This window comes from Rhinolophus sinicus, chromosome 2 (genome assembly GCF_057876585.1).
Source record: "Rhinolophus sinicus isolate RSI-liver-muscle chromosome 2, RSI-T2T, whole genome shotgun sequence".
Taxonomy (NCBI): Eukaryota; Metazoa; Chordata; class Mammalia; order Chiroptera; family Rhinolophidae; genus Rhinolophus; species Rhinolophus sinicus.
The window spans coordinates 5120262-5146102 of NC_142502.1; the positions used below are offsets into that span (position 1 = coordinate 5120262).

A 25841-nucleotide genomic window follows, 5' to 3' on the forward strand; every position below is an offset into this window, starting at 1 on the left:
CATGCCCAGTATACAATCATATAAGTAACCAAGGTGACCCTGGGCAGGGGGAAGCATGATTTCTTCTTACTTATTGAAGATGTGAAATTTGTTCTGGCATTAGAATTATTAGCCATCATTTTCAGCCCAGTTCATGCAGTTGTTAAATAACTGTGTGCGTCCAACAACTATTTTGTGCAGAGCTCGGAGCTAGATTCTACATACAATAGAGAACATTCTCAGGTTCATCAGTATAATAGGAAATGGAGAGCTGTGATTTTCCCAATTCATGGACCAGAAAATCTTGAATCACATTTTTGGGAATTGATAAAGAATTGACAACTTTTTATTTTGCGAAGAAGTTATATTAAAAAAAAAGATTACCATATGCCATGGTGTCACCATTTTAATACCCCCCCAAAGTGGGAGAACATAAAGAGAATACTAAGCCAAGTTAAACTAGCATGCATACATATTTACAGAAAGTTAAAGTGCAATTGTGCATGCGTGTGTGTGTGTGTGCATGTGTGTAAGAATTGCAATTGTAGAGTACTGGTGACTGCTCAGAAGGTATGTCATTTTATGGTTTGTTTGTTTTTTTAATTAACTTTTATGGGTAAAGAATATGTGGTATCTATACAATGGAATATTACTCAGCCATAAAAAAGGAGGAAATCCTGCCATCTGCATGGATGGACCGTGAGGGCATTATGCTAAGTGAAATAAGTCAGACAAAAAGACAAATACAGAATGATCTCTCTTATGGTGGAATTTAAAAAAAATAAAAATAAAAAAGACTCATAGAAACAGAGTGGAGTGGTGGTTGCCGCGACTGGGGAGGGGGCAGCATGTATTGATTGTCTTCTTCCATTTGCTTTGAGGTCTTCCTGATCTTGGTGTGACAACTGATTTTCTGTTGAAACGTGGATGTTGGTGTATTTATTTGGAGACTTGATCTTAAACCTCCTGTTTCATCTGGTTTATCTGACATGTCTCTGGCAGAGTCTTGGAGGAGGGAGCCACATCGTCACTGCCAGGTTGGTGCAGAAGTCCCGGTACCCCGCCTGGCCTCCGCTGACCCCAGTGGAGGGAGCCCTCCTCAATACTGGGTGAAGGTAGGGCTCCAGCACCACTTGGCCTCCACTGACACCTCCCTGAGAGGGAAGGGTGCTCCCCACACAGAGATGGGGTGGCCTCATTACTGCCGGGCAGTGTGAAAATCCTGACTCTCTCTAAGGCATGCTTTGACGACACCCCAGCGGGAAGGGGGAAGAGTCTGTCATTACTGCTGGCTGGGGCGGAAAACCAGGCTGCCCCCATGGGGTCTTCACGGACACTGTTGGTGTTGGGGGGCCCTTTGACTGTTCTAGTAGAGATGAAAGACCCAATACCTCATTTAGTAAATTCAGCTACAACCATCATTTAGACCTTGTATCTGCTCATCATCTGCTAACCATGCTTCTGAGATTTTCTAGATGCTAAATTATTATTGATGATGTGGACAGCAGGCCTCCCACTTGTTTAATGGACCTAAAATTTGCTTGACGTTCCCCATCTTTATCCCTTCTCTTTGTAGTATCTTAAATTCAGTATCTCGTTTTCCTTTTCTCTCTTATTCTAAATATACTGATCTTGCCAATTCTAAAATCAAACTTTGAATGACCCAAACTTTTCAAGAACAAACACATTTCTAAGAAGCCCAGAGGCTTTCCATGAATTGTTAGGCATTCCTTACACCTAACAGGTTAGACGTGTTGGTGCAGCAGAGGCGTTACCAAACTGCACACAGACACCATCACTTTGTTTCTAGGTAGTATTTTGTTTCTATCTGAAAAGCCTATGTATCCACTTAAACCTTACAGGAGGGCATACTATTTTTTTATTTTACCCATAATGCATTCCAACATTCCAAGTAATTCTAAAAGTCTGTACTAGAAAATTTCAGTAAATATAATTGACCTCTGGAATGCTAATAAAGATATTATCACTGGAAATACACAGAAAGATATAACTTTAACTAAACAATTTAAAAACAAGTGAAAATACTATTAAGAATCCTAGGTAAGTCCCATGTTTTTAGAACTACTGTAAATTTTATTTAATGTCTTAAGAATTTTACCCCGATTTATTATAAATAATATAGAGCAAATAAGGAACCATAAATCAAATTAGATTTGTGGGAAAATGCAATTAGGATTTGCCTGAATGGTGGGGGCTACCCATAAACCAATTAGGAAGAATGGATGCTGCAGCAGAAAGCTTTTAATAAAATCTAATGCACTTGGGAACCAAGATATTGAATGTACTTTGAAGTGAATACAGATGACAGAGTACTTTATTGAATGTGCTGTAATGGATTTAGGACTTAGATCACAGTCTCTGTCATATTGTCACAAGACTAATAATAATTAGTAGAAAGGAATTTAAGGCTTTCGAAAATTCTTTATCATACCGTCCGAAAGCTTCCTTTTTTCAGCATATCTGAAGCTGCTAAAAAAATAGACTTTTACTTCAAGTGGGAGATGTACATTGTGTTATTCTAATTGGTCCATTTAGCCAACTCATTAAGATTGAAACAATGAAATGCAAAGACATTCCTTTCCTATTTTCATCAGTTTCAACCTGAAATTTGGATTCAGGAAAGCACTGTGGTGAGGCCCCTGGTAAGTCTAGTCTCTGAGCCACACATGCACCTGAATGCTGGCCCAGGGCCCGCAGATATGTTGCTTTCAGCCTAGACTTCTGAGCAAGAAGGATTGTAATTCAGTGTGTGCCCCAGGTGCCAACTGTAATTGCTTTACTACGTCAGAAATATTGCAATACCCAAGGTCACCAAGTGACCAGGACGTTGTCTGCACGATATTAACAAGCAAATCTGGTTGTAATGACAGTTGCAGCCCCCCAGCACTGACAGAAGTGAGCTCATAGGACCAGGCAGCTATTATAAGAAGCTGCAACAATGTAACAATTTAATGATACAATAACACATTATGATAGCAGTGTTTTTGCCAGTAACAGCCAGAGAAGATAACAAGAACTGTATATGAATATTTATGTATATAAATATTCAATATATATAGACATCCTGCAGAGTCCTTAAAAGTCAGGCCCTACAGGTAGCAGTGAGTGGCAGAGAAAACTTCCAAGTGATATGGGGGACCTATTTTAGGAAGATTAGTCCACTGAGATCTAACTGGATGGCCTGCCATCAGGAGACCGGAAACAAGATGACCAAAATGGACTTGACACAGTGTCCAAGCATGAGATGACAAAGGCCTGAAGTTAGGGTGGCATCAAACATAATAAGAACATCTGCTGATATTGTGTTCCTTGTCTTACAAACATCATCTATCTCAACAGAACCCACAGGAAATGATCTTACAGACAAGGAAATCAGAGCTTAGAGCTGCGCAATCACCTGGCAGAAATCACAGAGGTAGTGCGGAGTAGGAAAGAGACTTGACCTTCTCCTCGGAAGGACAGGACTCCATCACTGCATTAAAGGACTGGATGTTGGCCAAAAGCTGAAGAGGAAATAAATATCTAGGGTGCATGGCTGATGGAATAAGGAGTGCTAGAGGCTATGCTGAGACAGGCTTCAGACTACAAAGATGCAAATAATCTACTTACGGTATATAAATAATAAACTGCAGAATAGAGGGGAATCTTGTTAAACCACTTATAATTCTAGCACCTATTAATAATGTGCTTTCCCTTTTAGACTGTCCAAAAACATATGCAAATACCATATTTTTACATATTTATGTCCTTTCTATTTCGTGTACTTTTTTCACTTCGCATCATAGGTTTTAATGTTGCTACTGATATCAACATTTCATTTTTTGGGGCTAGGCAGTATTTCACTGACAGTTTGCAATTATATTTGGAATTTACATTATTTCCAATTTTCTTTGGATTTTGTAATTATATTATTATAAACATCTCAGGCATAATACATTTTTCACATTTTATATTATTTCCTTCAGACAGAATCCCACATATGAGATAATCTTAATATGTCATGATTCCTGATAAAGTTATTTGTTAATTAAGCAAAAGAACAGGTCTTTGTGTCTTAGTCTGTTTGGGCTGCTGTAAGGGTTAGTATAAGGAAACTGATTTCATCACGGAGGCCCCACTCTCATGGGGTCACCTCATACTCCTAATTACCTCCCAAGGCTCACCTCCAAATACCATCATGTTGGGAGTTAGGGCTTCAGCATGTGACATTTGGGGAGACACAAATTCAGTCAACGGCACCTGACTATTCTCCCAATTTAACGAATGAGGATGAACATTTTCTCATTTTAATATAAATGCCATATGCACACATTTGTGAATGCATGTTCATGTCTCTTCCAAATTAACATCAATTTGTATGACGCTTTTATAGTGAAATGTATTAACTGTTGATTGCATTTAACCGCAAATGATCTCCTCGCCATCTCTGCTTTCCATTTTTATTTATTTAACATTTAAAGGTTTTAAATTTTTGTAGGAAAGTCTCTTTGTGCTTTATTTGCTCTTTTTGCCTCCAGCTTTGCCTGTTCTAGATCACTGTCTGCTGACTGCACAATGAATATTCTAATAGACTAATTAAATCATATCTTCATCTATTTAAAAGCCATAAATGATTTCCCATTGACACGCTACACAGAGACATTTGCAAGCTGACTGTTGATCTGTCTAGCCATTCCTCCACAGACACCCGAAGCATAAGGTATTTAATCCTTCCCACACCTCTATAACCCAGCACGTGTATGCATTAATTCAACAAACATTGCGGACATGTCATCTTATCTGAGAATGCAGCCACTTGTGGAGGTAAGAGGGACCTCACAGGGCACACAAAGTCCTTGTTTTAAATCCAAAGGAACTGTGGAAACGCCTCCCGATTTACATGTCAATGCTTATTTGTTCTCAGCTGTCATCCTAACAGCTCCGCAGACACTAGACTTCTTTCAGGCTAGCACCCAGCAACGTGATTCAGAAATGGTTTAATGGTTTTGCAATGCTCTATGACAGGAGAAAGTCCCAAAGATTGCTGAGGAAATTATGGTTACTTCATTTCAAGTGTATAACTGAACTGGAATACTCTTGGATCTGAGATTCTATTTCAAAATGTAGTCTCTACACTCTACAATAGCCGGCAAAGCAATGAATGGCTGGGCTACACCATTTCTTTTTCAATTATTTTGGTTAAAGTACTAGACATTAGTGGTTCATTAAATTCTCCATGTAGAAAAAAAAGAAGAAGAAAAAGATTGATAGTCTTTCCTAACAAAATGAGGCACAATAATCAAATGATACAAAAGAAATCTTGACACCTGAAGGCTAAAAACTTTACTCAAAAGCTGATCTCTCCATGCAGTTAAGTACAGAAAAAGGCCACAGATTTAAGTGCCCAAGTGTGATTCTTGCTATCAACTTGTCTCCAGAGAGTCATCGGAGATTTCAATTTAGACATGTTATTTAGCATCTGTCTTGCAGAACTGATAACATGCCTGAATGACTGAGGCAGCTTGGTTAAAACACTGTCACACTTAACACTAAGGCCATGGAAACGAGGGAGCTAAATGTGAAAGGAGAATATAAATGGGTAAGAGTTTAAAAGATATCTATTCCCCTTACACCTCTAATGTTTAAAGCATGGAAAATAGTTTGTATCTAAACATATATTCTTTGTCTTGTAACAGAGTTATTTCTTACTGAATAATTAGAGTAAAAATGTCATTTTTGTATATGTGACGAGACTATATTACCATCTGCATTTTACATATCATGAATATTTTAATAGAACATTTGAAAATCCTTGTGTCTAATGATGCAAACTGATATTCTCCAGAAAGAACTAGCTATTTAATAGAAAACAATTTTTAGAACTGTCTACAATAAAATACATTTATATTGGTAAAAAAGAATTCTGCTTTCCCTTCAGCTTACTGGCTCCTTCTAAATTAACGTACTTTGAAAGTTCATACAATTTACAGAGATATTAAATACCCTGAGTATAACTTTTAAACTCTAGAGGTCATATAAGGAAAGAAAGAAATATTCTAAAACATTTGTGTTATTATACATACAAAGCACACATATGATAACTTAACTGAAAGATAACATAATAAGAAATACTAGATTATGATCTTATTGTTTTGGGTTTTCCACCATGGTTTCCACTATGGTTCATTCAATCAAGAAAGAAATGTTAAGCATGTGAAAGGAGAAGAAGGAATGAAGATTTACCTAAATAGTGTGATGTTTACCCTAGGTAAACATAGATGCATCATTCACTGTCAAGATGTAATACGTTTTTATTTTTATTTAGATCACACACACACACATACACACACACACACACACACACGGGGTCTGACAATTAAGTTTGCCGACTTGTTCAAATGATGTTGCTAACCTTGTTTGATATCAGAAGGATTATCATTATGAATTTGTACCAACTAGACAAACAGGTAACCAAGCTGACTATTTGGAAGTGCTGAAAAGGCTGCATGAAAAAGTTAGACAACCTGAACTTTTCACCAACGATTCATGGCTCTTGCATCACAGCAATGTACCAGCTCACATGGCACTGTTTATGAGGGAGTTTTTATCCAGTAAACAAATAATATTGGAACACCCTCCCTACTCATCTGGCCCCCCAGTGACTTCTTTCTTTTCCCAAAGATAAAGGAAATATTGAAAGGGAGACATTTTGATGACATTCAAGACCTCAAGGGTAATATGAAGACACTCTGATAGCTGTTCCAGAAAAAGAGTTCCAAAATTGCTTTGAAGGGTGGACTAGGTACTGGCATTGGTGCACAGCTTCCCAAGGGGAGTACTTCGAAGGTGACCATAGTGACATTTAGCAATGAGGTATGTAGCACTTTTTCTGGGATGAGTTCATGAACTTAATTGTCCGACTTCTTATACTGGGGTGCCAAAAAAATGTGTACACATGACTTGTATTCATCTTTTGTTATCAGTATATGTTGAGCATTACAATTTTAACATAGTTTTTTCGTTTCTTAGAATGTGTGTACTTTTTTTTGCTCTCTCTCTCTCTCTCTCTCTCTCTCTCTGTATGAATAAATATATAAAATGAAGTACATTTTTCCTGAGCCAAGATCTTCATCTGTGAAAGCTAGCTGAAGTTATGTTAGCTTGTGACCAAAATAAAGTCAACCTGTCCACATGGACAATAAATTCTTAACCTTTTTTCTATTAACAACAAGATAGTCTTGGCCATTTGTCTAGCCAGTCCTAAATAGTAGATACAATTCACCAACCCAGAAACTTCTATCAGTAGCATGCTTTACATTTAGAAGTGTTCCTTCTTCACAGCCATAATTTACTTTCAATGCATGCTCGTGATTATATCATTTGAGTGGAATCTGTAAGGATGATTTGAAATATATTAGATATTATTAGAATTTTATACAAGTAATCCATAATCTTGTATAAGTAATTTACACGCATGTGTGCAAACACACACACTACCTGAGTCAGTGAGGAATTTCCTCTTGTGTCTTTCCTTAGAAATATGTTACTATATATTTGCTTTTGATATATAATGAAATATGAGATAACCTTGACTTTAAAATAAAATACAAGAAGAGTTATGAAATGTCCTCCTTCCCAGCCTACATTACTTCCTTGGTACCTAACAAGGACTAAATCTCAAGGGTTAAAATGATTTCTAGTATGAGTATTTCTCTCTTCTTTGTATTCTAAAATCATACAATATAATAAGGTGAGTAAAAGCAAGCCATGAACTTCATTTACTGTAATATTAAGACCTCCAAAAGCTACCTAAGGCAAGTCACATGTCTTGGGGAAGAGAAGAAATATGGTGAGTGATGACAGAGATCACTGATACATTCCAGAAAACATCAGAAACAAAAATTATTTCTGTTGAGAAAGATCCCATAAAAGGCAAATTTTGCCTCCTGTTTGCAGAAATGGGTGTAAATAGGGCTCAAAGCAGAAGACCTTTCATATCTGTTTGGGACCAGAGAAGCAGAGGAGAAATGTCATCAAAATAAATACATAAAAAAATTATATCTGCAACCATCGTCCTTTCTGATAGCAGAGAAAGAGAAAGATTTTGGCGTATAAATCCCAAAAGAATGCTGCACTTTACCAAGACCCAGAAACCTATTTCAAACTACAGTCTAGGGAAAGCCAACTGTCTCAATGATGAGGATTAAAATGGGAACCAGCACAGCATCAAAGCAAAGACACTACAAGGAATAAAACATGTATAAAAGAGCAGCGAAACTTACCAGTCGACAAAAACATACCATGCAGAGATAAACACTGCAACCAAATATTTTGTCAAGAAATTTTTAAAAACTTGATGAAGCAGCCACTTTTATGGAAAAAGACCAAAAAGGAGAAATGCAAGAACTGTGACAGAGGAGATGATGATGTGCGAGGAGAAGATGAAACATAAGCTGGTACAATTCCGACAACAAGTAGGAATGAAAATTCCAAAATATGAAGATGAAACTGGAAGAAGGAAAAGGGACAAAGAACACTGTAAAAATACGAAGAGGATACAGGTGATAGAAATGAAAAAAAATGCATGATGTGGGAGAGAAACAGTGTCAAAGGAGATTAAATTATGCATAACAGAAGTTCTCACAGAAGAACTGGTATTGGGACAAGTGGTAGCAGTCTAGAAAAATAATCCAATTGGATCAATTCCTCACACTTTACAACAGAATTAGTCCCAAGTAGAACAAATACTTAAATGAAAAAGAAAGAGCAAGAACCAGTAAGTGTCCTAGTAACATGATCCACACAAAGGCCCACAAAGACATACACATCCTGCTCCCCCCGTTTCATCTCTGGTCTCATCTCCTGTTACTCTCCATAGTCATCTGTGCTTCAACACACTGGCTTTCCTGCTGCTCTTTGAACACCAGATAGATGCTAATTTGGGGTATTTGTTCTGGTGGTTCCCTCTGCCTGGAGTGTTCTTCCTCCATATTTCTATTTGATGAACCCCCTTACTTCTTGTAAGTGTCTGCCCAACTGTCCTCATTGAGATCTTCCACGACCATCTCATTCAATACAACTCTCTCCCCACCTTGGACCTCCAACCTCTTTAACCTGCTCTGCTTTCTCTTTTTTTTCCATAGTGTTCATTCTGTTCTGACATACTATGAAATGTATTTATAAAGTTTGTTTATTTCCTTCCTACCTGAGCTAGATTATAAATTCCAGAATAGATTGTTTGCTTTGTTCCTTGTTACATTAATAGTGTCTGGTACAGTAATAGGTGTTCAATAAATATTTGTAGAATGAATGCATGAATTCATTTGATAATATAATAGAGGTGACATTGCTGAGATACACAGAAAGGCTGTACTATTTAACATATGATTCTGGGACAACAGTATATTCATGTCAAAAAGCGAAATTGGAGCTCAACCTCTCACCATACACAAATCCACTTCCACGTGATTTAAAGAATTAAAGACTAAATACAAATTTTAATAAAAATACAAAAAAAAATCTTTATGATTTTGGGATAGGGAAGGGTTTCTTAAGAAAGATAGAAGCAAAAACCATAAAGAACAGATTAATATATTTGTTCACATTAAAATTAACAATGATTCCTAATTTTAAAAGACACAATTTAAAAAGTTAAAAGAAACATACACTTGGAAGAGCTATAGCCAACATATATAAATGATAAAAAAAAGTATACAAAACATATGAATACTCCTAACAAATCAAAAAGGTAAAAAGATAAACAACCCAATAAACAGTAACTTCACAAAGAATAAAACTGAATAGCCAATAAACAAAATAAAGATGCTAAACTGTATAAATCATCACAGGGGTGCAAATGGAACATTCATAAAACATCTTTTGCTACCAGATGATCAAAAAATATGACACTATGAAGTGTTAGAGAAGAAATCGAGGCACAGGAAGTCCGATTCCTGCTGGTTAGTGTGTAAATTGACAGCCACTTGGAGAATCATTGGCGTTGCCTAGTAACGTGTCTACCCTGTGACCTCACAGTTGCATTCCTAGGCATCTATCCTTGGGAACCTCTTACACAGGATTTCTGTCTTTCTCAATAAGAAAGTGTGCTGGGAGATGTTTGTGAGATTGTTCATACCGTAGAACACAGTGGTAAAATAAACTAAACTACGAATTTACCCATGGGAGCCTCTAGAGGGAGATCAAGTCTCCCTTGATTACCACCCCCTCAATTCTCGATTCCAGAGAGAGCTGACCCAAACTGCACTGCCCCCCCCCCCGCTACACACACACTTATAATGTTCTCCTCACTTCCTTGTTCTCACTGAAACTTGACATGACCAAAGATACCACCTTCCCTACAGTGTCAGTTGTCTTCTCCCCAAAACCCACTTTATAAGACCGGGCCTAGCAAAGGAGTGCTGCCACTTCCAGACTAGTCTATAAAATCTCAGTAGCTATGGAGGTAATTGGTCCAGTAGCCCGGCCGGCCTCTCAATTTCCTTGACCTGTTGTCTGTCAATGATCTTGACCTGCATCCTGGCCAGCCAGCTACTCTGAGGTTTATTACCAAAACATTGCAGCCCCTCCATAATTGCAACTTCAAAGACCTTACTGTAAGGCTACCACCACTTCTTATCTTTCAGGCTCAATGCCTCTGAAGCCCTAATCCTAAAACCCCAAATCCCTTCACTGTAACAATGATCTACATCCTTTTCACTGCTTATTTCTTTTCTGCGCTTCACGGTCAGTTGGCATAATCTCTCTCACATCCATCCTCAACTCCATCAACCCTCTCTTGGTTTGCTGTACTTTGCCAAACTTTAATGCTGCCAAAATCTGTGCTAACACCTACACAGCTGAATTTAGCTGGAACAAAACACAGCTGGCAATGGCATGACACTCCCCTATGCTTTCCCTCTACCACTCACATGGACGAATATTTCACACCATCTTTTCTCTCCTGAAACCTCCCCCATCCTCATTCAGGGCTGATGGTTGTGTTGCTCTTCACTGAAAAACAGAAATCACATCGAGAACTTCCAAACACTCCCACCACCACATCCGTGCACCTAACAGCAGGCACAGCATAGGCTGCCTTCATGCCAGGTGTGCGTCCCTTCTCAGGGCTCACCTTTTCAGGAAAGCTTTGCATGACTGTGCCTGTTTAAAACTGCATGTTACCCCTGCACTTTCCATCGTCCTTCAAGAACAGACTACTAGGTGGTGAAATTTAAGTCAAAGGAATATTTATTTTAAATAATCTAAATAGAGGTAAAAAGCACCAGGGGGGTGCCAGTCCAAATGCAAATGGAAGACAAACACAAGTACCATTCATTCCTTTAAGAAACACATTTATTGAGCATCTATTGTTCGACGTAGTACTAGGCATTTAAGAGAGAACAAGACATGTAAGATTCCTGCTCTCCTGGAGTTTACATCCTAGAAGGCTCAAGCAATCTATAAATACGTCGTTTGAAATGACAAGACAAGAGCAGGCATAAGAAGATATTGTTTTGACATATTTGAAAATTTACATATGGAGTAGAGGACGAAAAAGGGGAGGGGTCAACAGTGACCATGAGGTCTTGAACCTGGGTCCTGGTCTGCAGACACAGGAGCGTTAGGGTGAAGCACAAAGCAAGCGAGAGTCAAGGGGAGGAACGCACAGCAAACACAGCCACTGAAACCGCTGCTTTCCGTTTGGCTTTCAGGCCTTGTCCGCACACACATTTATGGTCTGAGTGAAGATCTGTATAATAGTGATTGTTTCTGAATAAATCTCACACTCACGATAAAACATATCTCAAAGTGTGTGAAGTTATAAGGATCAAATATATAAATTGAAAGGAGCATGCTAATTCTACCTAACTATAGTATATTCCAGGGAGAGAAAAACTGGTTAAAAATATGCTCATTTACACTAATAAAAAATTCTACTTCCTCTTTAAATACATATATCTTCATTTCTCCTTTGGAAATGTTTCCTGGGCAATACACAATAATATAAGACTGAGACTTTGTAAGTGATAAATCTTACCATTTTATTAGAGCTCTCCAGTCAAATGTAACTCGGTATTTTAGAAGTGCTAAGTAATTTAAAGACGTATTCAGATCTCGCTGGCTTTAAGTTGTCTTTTGATACATAGCGGGATCAGCACAGACCTAGATAAGACTACTTTTGGAGACCTTTTAATGTTAAAGCATCATTCTTCCCAAAAGCAATTTATATCTTCAGCCTACTTAAGAATGTATAATAAATTTAGTGCAAAGGGAAAATCAGGTCTGTAAGGTATTGGGCAAAGGGATACATATAGTGAGATTTAAAAGGGCAGTACTGATGAGTAATGAGCCAGAAAGACTGATTTATGAGGAAAGATTACAAGAATTATCTATGTATGGCGTGGCTAAGTTAAAAAAAAAATTACAAAGTAGAAAATTATTTGACTTGTTACAAAACAGAATATTCCATTAGGATATTTAAAATCGAACTAAAGAAGGGAAAACTATACAAGCACCTGTAAAGTTGAGAAGAGTCATGTATGAATTGTTTAGTTTTAATGATATACATACATTTTTAACCCCAGGGCCTGTGATATTAACAACAACATCATTGCCAATTCAGGAACATTTCATTCATGCCAATGGAAAACAAAGGAAACTACTAAAGATTTTTTTTCTAATCATGTTAGATCCAAAAACACATAAATACCATTTATATATACTATAGTACTTTTAAAAAATAATATGAAAGTAGAATATCTCTTTACTCAGATAAAACAGAAGAATTGGTTTCTATTTGAGATCCTAGGATCGGTATTTTGAGAACGGGAAATGGTAGACCATCCACATCACAGGTGGATTTTATGATAAGATTTTATTTCATATATAGATAGAAATATAGGTTTGAGGACATGATTCAAATCATGCTGAATTATAATCAAGCTCTCCTAGGATATTTTGAAGAGTTATGTAAATGAGTCTGACGTTGTCTGGCCCATCATTTTGGTACAGCTTTCTCACCTTGGTGATATAGGGGGAAATAATTCATTCATTCACAGGAAATTATTTTCTATTGAGGAAGTCCAACAAACTTATGAGAACAGTCTAAATTAATATCTGATGATACACTGAAAAGATATTAATAATTAAAGCAGTTCATATAAACTAATGTTTGATATGCATGATTTCAAATGAACCTATTTAATTTTCAAATAGCTAAATAAAATATGGTGTAAGCAACCTCATTGTATACTTAACCAAGAATAATTTGAGACAGTAGACATTCCTTTTTATCTGTATAAAGAAAAATATGCTCCTTAGTGTAAGTTATAGCTTGAAAATCAACATCATTATGGATTTATATACTAATCTTGATTTTTCACTTCAAAAGATGAGTTGTTAGTTTCCTATAATAGTCATGTTCAAATATTTGATGTATCAATAGTTATGCTATGAAACTAAATAAAAAGAACATATATTTCAAGACTGTTATCTAGTGCTATCGGAACTAACAACTGTTTGATAGAAATACCACACAAATGATTGTAGCAAAGCTCATTCAAGTTTCAATTATTTTAAAAATTGTTTCAAGCTTTTAAGAGTTACCCTCCTCTCATCCCGCGATCCAAAGAGGGAAAAATACCTTCTCTATTCTTTTAGATTTCTTGCAAATAATTGATATGTCTTAAGTGTTACAACAAAAGACCACATATTTAATTCAATTAATTTTTTAAATTGTTGTCTCAAAACTTAAAAAATTGGGAGTACTTGTTCAATACTGACATTGAACTAGTTTTAGTAAGTTTCAAAAAACTAAAAGACAAGTACCCTTATGCCTCCGAACTCCAGAATATTAATGTTTGTATTTTCTTTCTAAATTGCATTTTTTGGTTTTTTAAAAATATTTTACAAATGTAATAACATAGACAACAGCATGTTGATTATTTTTATTCATAGACAAATATTAACTATCAGTTTCAGACAAAGGTTGACTAGGAAAAGATATATAGAGAGAGGTGTTGAAGTGTCTCTCTCTCTGTTTCTCTCTTCTTGTATATATAAAACTATCTATACCTAGATATAGATAGACAGATAGAGAGAGAGAGAGAGAGAGAGAGAGAGAGAGAGATAGATTTTAGACTACATGTACATGCTATATACCTCTCACTATTTTTTATAAGCATTTAGAGAAATTAGAACCTAAAAACTCGGCACAATTCCATCAATCAAACATAGGGTATTAATCTAAGAAATTTGCTGACACAAGGAAACACAAAGTGCTGGTTATTAAGGACTGCCAATATCTTGTAGCTTCTCCACAAGGTAATAAAACTATAAGTACAGGGTACATCAGCAGCCCTAATAAAAATGGTAGGCCTTCTCAGTCTGACAGGGTAAGAAATAAAATACAGAGCTACCCATAAATGAATAACCTAATATCAATCACTTCTCCGATATCTTGCAAAAGCTAAGGGCAGACCATATATTTATTTTTTTTCTAGTATAAACTATTACTCATGACAGAAATTTCAGTATTTCTACTTGTAAAACTGCTACCCTTTTGTGTCATTTGAAATGTTACTTGGAAATTATGACCAATATAGAGTTCATTGTGCACTGTTTTCCACTTGAGACCTCTGCACTCACAGTGCATTTGATTTTTTTAACATGGTATCAAAGGGAAACCAAAGTGATATAACACAATTGAAAAAGTTTACAGACTCTTCTCATACTTCACAAGGATAATCTCCAAACATTAAAAAGTGAAAGGAAGAAACTTAACAACAAAATAAAAAATTGCATTGATGCAAAAAACACCCGGTACTATAACAATCGAAACCCCCAATCCCCTTTCATTGTGTGAAACCCAGTAAAATTTTGTTTCTTTTGATCACAGTCCACAGCAGATATCCCTGCCTTTTCCGTGGCCATTCTGGGCATCAGCCCCTCTGTACTGTGGCCCTATCCTTTTCCAGTTCTTAGGAGTTTTCTCCAATCAGTCAGCTGACAGGAAAGAGAGAACAGATGGTTGCCCGTAGGAGGTTTTTATGGACCTTACTGGGAATGGCACACATTATTTCCACACACATTCCACTGGCTAACATTCAGTAAAATGGCCACATCTAACAGCAAGGGAGGCTGGAAAATGTAGTCTAGCTGTGTGCCCAGAAACATGAGACATCGGGTTTTGTAGGACTCTATTCTTTGTTGGCTTAAGTCCACCAGTCTCATCACCAAATCTCCATTTTCTTCTTCTTCCCATCCATAGATTACAGTTTCCACAGACAACCCAAAGACCCCCGGCCCAAGCATCACTTAAAGCTCAAAGTTGAGGCTCTCAGCGATGTGACGTGTATGAATGGAAAGGGCAGCTCGCCTGCCCCGCTGTACATGATGGTGGCGCAGGACCACGCAACCACAATCAACACTTCCACATAGCGAAGGGAAAAGAGAGACAGTGGTCCCTGCCAGGAAGGCACTGTGAGATCCTTCTGTCCTGGTGGTGAGACAAATTCCTTGATTAAGACTTAATTTGCTCTCTGGAGGGAAATTTCTCCACTGCTATCTTCCAGGGGCTTCACCGTCAAGGTGTTTCCTACTTCGTTATCCTACATGAGATATTGGTATAAACCATCAGAATTGGGGGTACAACTCCTTTGTATAGCTTTCATAATTTTCTTCTAGCTTTGCCAATTTAAGGATTCAAAAGTTTGTGTAAAGAATTAACAGGCAAAGGCTTTTTTATAATCTTAGCTCTTGTTTTCTTTGGCAATATAATTATCCCCAAAATACTGTTTTATGCACTAATAAGCACAGCCAAAATCTTTCTTTGTGCTACTTCTCACGCTGGATTCATTCCCTTGCCCTCAATGACACACACACTCTGCATGTGAGTGTGTGTGCGCGTGTGTGTGTGTGTGTGTGAACACAACTGTGGCTACCCTAAAGCTGTCTGAAAAGCTAGTTGGGAAAGCCATCCATGTAATCTGATCCAGGAAGCAGGGCTACATCAGTTTGTTCAACTGAAACATTTAACTGGGCCTTTGCAGCCGAGAACTTTCTCAAAATATTTATTACTATTTGGGTTCAAGAAGCAGTTGCATTTTCCAGACCTGCAAGGCTTTTGATCATGGCAATTTCTCTGTTCCCATTTTTCTCTGCTTAGAAAGGAGCTAATCCTTACCTGACCTCACCTTTCCCTGTCACACCTTACCTAAGGCACCAAGGGTCGCCCACATGCGAGTACACTCTTATTCTGAGCCTTTCCAAGCATCTGCCTAGAGCTACAGTCTCACTGGCACAAAAGTCAGCCTTACAAACCGCCAAAGTTGACATTAAAAATATTTTTCATAGTATCACAATATTGATCAATCTCTGCTATGTCTTTTTCCTCACAGCTGCCCAGTTTCTAAGTCATGAACACATACGTACTTTTAGATTTTTGTTAATGGTGTCACCTCACTCTAGAACCAATTTCTATATTAGGAAAACACTATCTGCTAACTAATACACACCCACAAACATAAAGAAAACAAACAAACAAACAAACCTCAGTGACCTAAAACTATAAAATCTAATTTTTTATCACACGAAGCCCATATATACGTACTAGTAGTATATGTGTGTGTGTGTGTGTGGAGGAGAGAAAGAGAGAAACTGAGATCTTGTGGAAGAACGTTTACAAATTATTGAGAATAGATTTCTATGTAGTCTAGAAAGAATCATTTGGTTTCCCAGTCAATGCTTGGCTAGAACTCAGATGTATTTTATCTTAGTGGGGTGGTCTCATTTTGAAATTGTAAATTAGATTGGCTCAAATGCTTTTACTTTTATTTTCAGTAAATATATTTTCTGGTACAAATATGCAAATTAACTGTTAATAAAATATGTATTATTTCCTTTCGCCATCTTCACGTTTAACTGTTCATTTCATGTTATCAAACTTAAGTTAGTGACTTTCCAGGTAAGGGAATATCTCATCAATCACCAAAAAAAAATATTAAGAGTGAATATTTCTGGGTGTGAAACTAGGTGTTTGTTTTATGTAAGTTGCAGTATAAAGTTAGTGGAAAAATTACTGGGCATAGATTTAGAAGATCCCTCTCTGGCCCTATGCAGTTGTGTGACTTCCAATAGATTATTAATCATATGAGGTTGAGTTTCCTCAACTATAAAACTGAGATAATAATGTTTACCTCACAAACTGGTAAGAATTAAATTAGATAAAATATTTAAAAGCTCTTAGAATTAAAATTAATTCTTAAGATGTATTTTCTTAAAAGTTTTCTTCTATTAAAGCATTTAACGAAAGTTTCTTCTGGATTTACAAGAAGTTTGGGATAAAACCTTGGGATAGAAAACTCTGAATTAAGTTGATATAGTTCATTTTTCCAGAACACCTTTTTTCCCCCCTGAAATTTCCCTTGATGAGGTAATTCACCCAAGTTGCACAACCAAATAATATAAATAAACCACAGATGTGCATACAGTGCCACATTAAATTAAGTGTTATTATAATTACTTTAACCTTGTAAAGCATATGGCATTGGAAATTGACTTTTAGAGAAACCTGTATGTTTTACAAAGAGAGAAGCACCTGAAATTTGAATTTCCTTTAAAGCAATAGCTGATTTACACTGCATAAATTTTGCTCTCTAAAATACAGCATTATTTGTGCCCCACTGAAACAAAATACAATTCAGAAAAAATTCTGATTGAATCAACAGATAATCTAAGTCTTTTGGGATAGTGAAAATTTGTTATGATAATTGTGGGGTTTTTTGCTCTTTTTTATCTTTTTTTATTTATGACTTATCTGTAGTTCATCACCTTTTCACTCATAGCATTGTTGTTGTTCTTTCTTACACACACTTTGTTTATCTAGTCACTTGTTGATGAAGAGTTGGGTTGACCCAGAATATGGCCTATCTTGATAAATGTTTCATGGTCCCTCAAAAATGTGTATTCTGATGTTGTTTGTGGATTGCTCTATAAATGTCAATTAGGTCAAGTTGATGGTCAGCATTGTTCGGGTTGCCCATATCCTTACTGATTTTCTGTCCACCTGTTCTACTTATTATTGAGGAAAAGGTGTTGAAATCTCCATCACTGTGGACTTGTGTATTTTTCCATGCAATTCTATCAATTTTTGCTTACTGTTTAGGATTGTTATATCTCCTTGATAAACTTGTCGCTTTATTATTATGAAATGATCCCTTTATTCCTGATACTATTATCTGTTCTGACATGTACTTTGATATTAATTAGCTACTGCAGCTTTATTTTGACTAGTATTGGCATATTGTATCTTTTCCCATCCTTTTAATTTTACCCAATTTATGTCTTTATATTTGAAGTACAATAAGTTTCTTACAGGCAGGACATACCTGGGTCTTGCTGTTAAATCCAATCTGATAATCGCTGCCTTTTAATTGAAGTTTTTAAGCCATTTATATTTAATATAATTATTGATATTGTTGGGTTTAAACATACATATTGCTGTATTTTTCATTTTGATTCATTTGTTCTTTGTTCTTTCTCTATCCATTTCCTGCCTTCCTTTGTATTACTGGATAAATTTTTAATATTATGTTTTATATTCTCTTTTTTATTAGCTATAATTATTGTTATTTAGTGGTTGTTTTAGGGTTTGGAGTAAACATTTTTAATATATCCCTGTTTTTTATTTTCAAGTGATAGTATGATACACATCAGGTATAGTATATAAAAACCTTCTAAAAGTGCACTTCATTTCCTTTTTTGGACCTTTTTACTATTGTACTCATAGATTTTTACTACTACATGTTATGAATCCTATACTACATTGCTATTTAAAAAATTTAAACAGTAGATTGATTTTAAAGATTTAAACAGCATTTAAATAATCAGAAAATACTAGATATTCTCTAAAATAATTAAAAGAAATAAAATGTATTTGCTCTTGGAGCTTCTGTTTATGATTTCATTTTTCTGTGTAGATCCAGATTTCCTGGTGTTTTCATTTTCCTTCTGTTTGAAGGACTTCTTTTAACATTTCTTTTAGTGAATGTCTGCTGATGAGAAAAATTTTCAACTGATGTGTGTCTGAAAAAGCCTGCACTTCATACTGATATTTGAAAATATTTTCTCAGGATAAAGAATTATAGGTTGATCATCTTTTGTGTGCTTTAAAAATGTTCCTCCACTCTTTTCTAGTATAATTTTTCCCCCATGAGAAATCTGATGTCATGCTTATCTTCTTTCCTCTGTTCATAATTAATCATTGTTTCTCTATCTGTTTTTAAGATGTTACTTATTTTTAGCAATTAGGTCATAATGGCCCTGGGTGCAGTTTTCTTCGTTTCCTGTGCTTGGGTTTTATTGAACGCCGTAGATCTGAGGGTTTGCAATTTTAACCAACTTTGGAAAACTTTTAGCCATCATCTCTTCAATTATTTTATCTACCACTCCGCTCCCTCTCACTGCCTTCTACTTCACATATATTAGGCCACTTCTAGTTGTTTCACAGCTCATTAATGCTCTATTCATTTTTGCTTAATTCTATTTTCTCTCTGTGTTTCACTTTTGATAGTTTCCATTATTGTCTTGAAGTTCACTAATCATTTTTTCTGCAGTGTCTCATCTGTCTTTATCCCCATCCAGTGTATTTTTCACTGTGGACATTCAGTTTTCATGTCTTAAAGTTGGATTTGTATCTTTTTATGTCTTTGATGTCTCTACTAACATGTAAGGCGTTTCCTCTAACACCTTGCATATATGGCATATAATCATTAGAACTATTTTAATGTCGTATTTCTATCAGCTGTATAATTTCTTGGCAGTCTGAGTTCAAAGACTGAGGCAAGAAAGTGCTTTTAGTTGGGAACAGTCAATACATTTGAATACTTGCTACTTAGATTATCTTTCCACCGGGGCCTCATATTCAACAGGGTATTTCAAATTTGAGTGACTTCAATAAAGCAAAAAACGTATTCTCCTGGACCTCCAAGTTTGTACTGAATGATTTTTACCACATTGTAACTAAAACATATGGAAATAAAATGAATTCATATTTATAAAATACCTAATACAGAGCCTGACATGTTATCAGTGCTTTATAAGATTTTGCTAAATAAGTAAACCGTAAAAATGTATGTAGATGCTCTTTAGGTTTATAACATTTATGTAACCATAAAAGCAAAACAGATCCCCAGATCATGTATTTAAACAAGAAAAACACACATTCCCCTTTCAGTCCCACATTATTTTGACAGACAGAAGCTGTTCCACTGAAACTGAATCAGAACTCACCATGAAATCTGTGCTGACTTGCTTCTTCTTTAGATTCAGAACAGCTCTGCCAACTGGACTGTGTGACAACTAGATTCTCACACCCATTTCTCTCTTAAAATTACTGGAAAGCCTTCCCTCTTACAGCAAACTGTAATACCATTCGCCTGCAGCTGTTGCAATTGCATATTTTCCCTGTTAAGATTGTGTGCACCGAGGCCAGGGACAGTGTGTTGTCACTCAAATCGTGTAATCCAAAGGATGTGCTTACCACATATGTGTGGTGGAAGGGAGGAAAGGAGGCTGGGAAGGAGGAAGGGAGGCAGGGAGGAAGGAGGGAAAAATCCTCCTTATTTTTCCACAGTTCAAGGCAAGTACAGGCAATGTGACCATTCAAACAATCTGCAACTGAATTGTGCAGTAGGATTTAGTTATAAGATCATTATCCGTAAGAGGCTCCGGAATATGTGAATATTAAACATTAGATCCATTTCTAAAATAAAACTACAAAATAAAACACTGACATCTCATGACCAAATAATAAACCCAAGGACTCGCAGGGGTCTGCTTGGCCAATTTACCTAGGGCTTGAGGAGAGAGCGATACTCCGAGGGGATAGGGGTTTGTGCACATGTGCAGAACACTGAGCTGGAGAAATGCTTTTTGATTGATTCCTTACTAACTTCACACGCCTTTGGGGAGATGCCGCTGGGGAGACACGGGTCAAACACAAAACTCTTTTTTAACTTAGTATTTGCTTTCATGGATTCTATCTGGGTACTTAGCAGGTCAGTCAGGATGTTTGAAATTCTTGGTAAAAAGGAAAACCATTTTGGGCTCTCTGCAAAGGATTTGCTATAGGCAGAAGCAGACAGACAATGGAATTTATGCAGCTCATATGCTCCAGGGCCCCTCACTTGTGTACAGATTCTTTTTGGAGACACAGGCCAGCCACCTGCGGGAGTGAAGCCTGGTCACCATGCCACTCCGACCCAGGGCCAAGGCAGGTTGGTGGGCAGCAGGGCCTCCTTCCCTATTGGCCTGTGGCCCAGCTCAGCCCCCAACTCCGCTGAGTCTGGATGGTATCGTAGACCTCACGGGGTGGGAGGCGGGGCTCGCATGCTGGCATCATCATCAGAGGACAGGAAGTTTGAGGTGGGGCAAAACTCTTCTAAACCATCAGTGAAAAATGACTTTTCATCAACCATGCTACAGGAGAGTTTATCTTTGCTTATTTTCCATAGAAAATGACATTGCACAATTGGTGTTACAAAGAAGTCAAAAGAATATGCAGCTAATAAATATATAGAGAAAAGTATTGTCGCAATCTATGAGAGTTTAATACTAATAATGCTGATTTGTGGTTTTTATTCTATTTGTGGTGTTTGCCAGATTCTTAATTTCTTTTCTCATTCTAAGTCCGTATTAAATTTCTTTTCTAATTGTGTATTCCTTTACATAAAAGGGGCTTCCCAAATTATATAGGCTTCAAGCCTCACAAAACCTAGATCCATCTGTGATCACAGAGTAATCATAGGTCAAACTTGTAGTAACTTTAAACATGCCCTATAATTTCTCTACCTGCTTCCTGATATTCAAAAGCAAAGGTGGTAGGCTAGGTAACTTCTAGGGACCTTTTCGATGTTAAAATATATGAGTAGAGTTTTCATTATTAACTCCCATCACAGAAAGTTTATTAGGAAAGGAAGACAAAGTTGATAAATAAAATCTGCTTTAAGATGATTCAGAAATCGAAATGAAGATAAAATATCCTCAATAATATAATGATATTGAAAAACATTATTTAACATTAAAATTTGATGTGCACATAATTTGAAAAGTATATGTATTACATAAACGAATGTTGCCTTTTATGGTTAAACCTCTTCTACACTCTCTCATGGGCATTTCAGATAAATTATGTGATTACTTATAGTCATCCAGCGTAGAGCTGTCAAAGGACATTAATTCGTTTGAAGAGCATATGAACGCGCCATGCTGGTGCCCTGATCTCAGACTTCTCAGCCTCCAGCACTGTGCGAGAGAAATGTCTGTTGTTTAAGCTGCCTGGCTTACGGTATTTTGTCATAGCAGCTGAAGCTGACTAAAGCAGCCTACCAGAGTGCAATAAAGATGGAGGGCATCGAACAGCCTTGACATGGAGAATTGAAGTGGATACCGAGTCAGGCAACAGAGAAGATCCGTGCACGACAAGAGGAGAACATGATCCCTGTGTAAATGGGACAGCTGACTTTTCTCCCATGCCGTTATTTCCAAATAACACTAAAAAACAACAAAACAATTCTGATATACAGTATTATCCTGCTAATGAAAATGGATCAAAAAGAATGTATGTAAAAGCAGTTCCATCACTACCAAGCAATACACACGTCTGCCGTTTTACTCTTACCGGTAACTATTTCTGACTTATGGATACACCTTTAAAAAGACTTCATTATTAAAGAAACACAATTTAATGCTTTTTGGATAAACTTTTAAACCAAATCTGTCCAGAAGAGTGCTAGCTGCTGTATTGTTTCTGGCCAAGTGGCAAGTGTAACTGACAAAGTCATATAGATTCCTAGATGAAGCATTTGACCGTGGGTCAGAGAGCAGATATAAACTGTTTGTCACTGAGGCACTAGGAGATCTTCACAAGTCTGTTCTTCAGTGAGCCCATTAAAAAAATTTCCATTCATATCTACTACCTGTTGATAATAAATCTGACAAAAACTCAAATGGCTTGAAACCAAATGATTTTGATTGTGTTTATTAATAAAAATTGAACACTTACCTAATGACAGAAACAAAAATTAACAAAAGAATGAATTTTGGTATGGGTTATACTTGTTTTGATTTTTTTTTTTTTTTAAAGAAAGAGCTCTACCTTGATTAAGACCACGTGATGCCATCAAAATTATGCCTTTTCAGGATTTTCCAGCAAGAAGCAAGGGTCTGTCAGTGCATTCATATGCCAATTCTTATAAAGACCTAAAACAAGATTTTAATTTTATTTAATCAATGATGAGCTGTAAAAATAGACAAATACCAAAAAATATGAATGTTTATTTTTCCATGATATAAAAACTAGCAAGAAACTAGTTGGCATTGTTAATACATGCACCTGTTTTAAAAGTAAACATGCTAGAGTGTGTGTGTGTGTGTGTGTGTGTGTGTGTGTGTATTGGGAACAGTTTTTAACAGCAAGCTTATTCTCTATGATGACCTACAAAAATCACAGTAAACTTTCATAAAACTCTCCTGTTATGAATTAGGACGCTCTCTGCCACCCAACTGGAAAACACAAATAATACAGAAGTTCTCCACTCTCTTTCCCCTCCATCATCGTAATGACACCTTCTCCTTAATCCTCTGCTAGCTATAACCCCTTGTGGCAAAACTCCTGGCAAGTGCCCATTGTACTGTCTCTAGTTCCTCTCCGCATGTCCTTGAACCCCATTCCAGGTGGCTTTCACGTCCACTTTCCACCAAAACTCTACACGATTACCAATGTCCTCTGTGGCGCCAGGCTCACTGTTCAGTTCTCACTTTTTGGAGACCAACTATCTCTGTAGTACCCCAAAATGATTTGTTTCGACAGTTTCCGATACCGCAAATCCAAAAGCTTAAAACTGAAATCAACTCAAATTCTGGAAGACTCAACACTTTAACTTCTTACTTCTTGCGTCTACATATCCAATTCTTTCCCGTTTCCCAATAATTTTTCTCCTACATCTGTCCTCTGTTCCCACTCGTCCTTCTCCAATGCCCCTCAGTTCTTTTCACTACCTCATTTTACCTTAACTCTCTTTTACCTAACCCATTCTTGGTGTTGCTGGGAGGTGAATGACCCTCAGGCAAAGCTCCCAATCCTGTCACTACTTGCTCAGATGCTTTCAGTGGTTCTTCAAAGACTTAGAATTCCAGGCTGAGGGTAAGGTGGACCCTGCAGGCCCTGTCGCTACTGTCTTCTAGGCTCGCTCTCATATAGCATTTTTAAAAATGTTTTTGCATCCTCTTTGTCCAGTTTGAGGATAATTTTTTTCTTATTTCTCCAAGAATATTAAATGTTTTCCAAGTTTTATTTTGCTCTTTGCACATAATTACAAAACAAAATGGGTTTCGATTTTTCTCCTTGTGCTCGTGTGTGAGGTTTTCTTCAAATACCTTGTGCCCCTTCATCACCCATTAACTTAGATTTCTTTGATCTGCTAAGTCAGTTACACCCCTGGAAACTTTATAGCTTCCAAAATATTCTTGCCTTCATACTCATTCCCGTACTTTTGTAAATTTACGCTTTTAAAAAACAATCCCTTTCTGTTATTACAGTGGAGCTAATATTAGACTGGAAATAAATACATTTGATTCAATCTGTCATGCCTCAGGAGAAGCCCCATTATTTTTAAACCAACTAATTTAAATATTTACCGAAAATATTTTGTTTTTACACCTTTGTGACCCTGCACACACCCTTCCATCTTATTTGCATCAAATCCAAAATATTATGCAAACGTCTCGCAAATCCTTTCTACCATCAGTTCACGCTAGCAGCAGTTTCTCCTTCCCTGACCTCGCATAGTAGTTCATTTTATTCTACTACGAAGTGTGTTTATTTGTATAATTGTCATGTTTCTGTGCTAGAGTCCTTAAAGAGGAGAAGAGGTTCCATTTATCTCTACTGAGACACTCTCATGCACAGCAATGACCAACAAATATTTCATTAATAGCATAATAAAGCAAACACACTTTTCTTGGAAGTATTGTACTTCCAAGTATGTTCCTGATAGTTATTCTCTTTATTCCAAAGGAAATTTCTCTTTAGTTTTTCAAATCATTCCCCATTTTATCTTGCGAAGATGCCAGCAGCTATGAGTCTCCATTGTATGTGTTTCTCCTCTACTTTATTGTACAATTGCATGCTGATAATTAATTTTAACATAATTTGAGAAAGGTGTACAAAAAGAGTAGCAGAGAAATTAGTCTTTGTAATTCCTCTAATATTCCATTAACTCTATACAGTCTAAGACCGTAGAATAGACCACCAGTCCTGCTTTCTACTTCTATTGTCACAATAATCACCCAGGACCTAGTTACATGCAAATGAAAACAGTGGAAACAAAGACACTATAATTTTCTTGAAAATCATAAACATATGAAATACAATCCTATAAGAGGGATGGTGAACCTCTAATGTCATGTTTATCTGATGAAACCCACTGTTCTCCATTATGTGACAAGAAATCTATGCCTTAACATCAAAGTAAAACTGCTTAATTAAAAATACTCCAAGAAAATTATAAAAACACTCAGAGAAAAAGGCAGATAAATTAAAAAAAGAACAATAATTACACTAATAGCAGACTTCTCAACAGAAATGAGAAAATCATTGAGTAATCTCTTTGAAGTACTGAGAGATAGTCACTATTATCCTATAATTACACACTCAGAAAACTTATCTTTCAGGAATGACAGTAAAACATTCACATGAATGTAGAGTTTAATACCAAGAGAACTTCACTAAAGGCAATGGCAAAGCATGTTCTTTAAGAAGTAGTAGCATGATTTCAGAGGAATGGTCTGAGATACAAAAAGGA

General features: G+C 36.6%; 1 protein-coding gene across 2 annotated transcripts in view; it reads right to left on the reverse strand.

Moving 5' to 3' along the window:
• Positions 1-25841, reverse strand: part of PACRG (parkin coregulated) — a 447188-nt gene that overhangs the window by 396514 nt on the left and 24833 nt on the right. The window contains exon 1 of one of the 2 annotated variants that reach the window (XM_088795210.1): positions 20269-20408. The exons of the other annotated variant lie outside the window; for it this stretch is intronic. Within the exon in view, the coding sequence (XP_088651336.1) occupies positions 20269-20271 (3 nt within the window). The 5' untranslated portion in view covers positions 20272-20408. Of the gene's footprint in view, positions 1-20268; positions 20409-25841 lie in introns of those variants that run through there. 2 annotated transcript variants of the gene reach the window in all.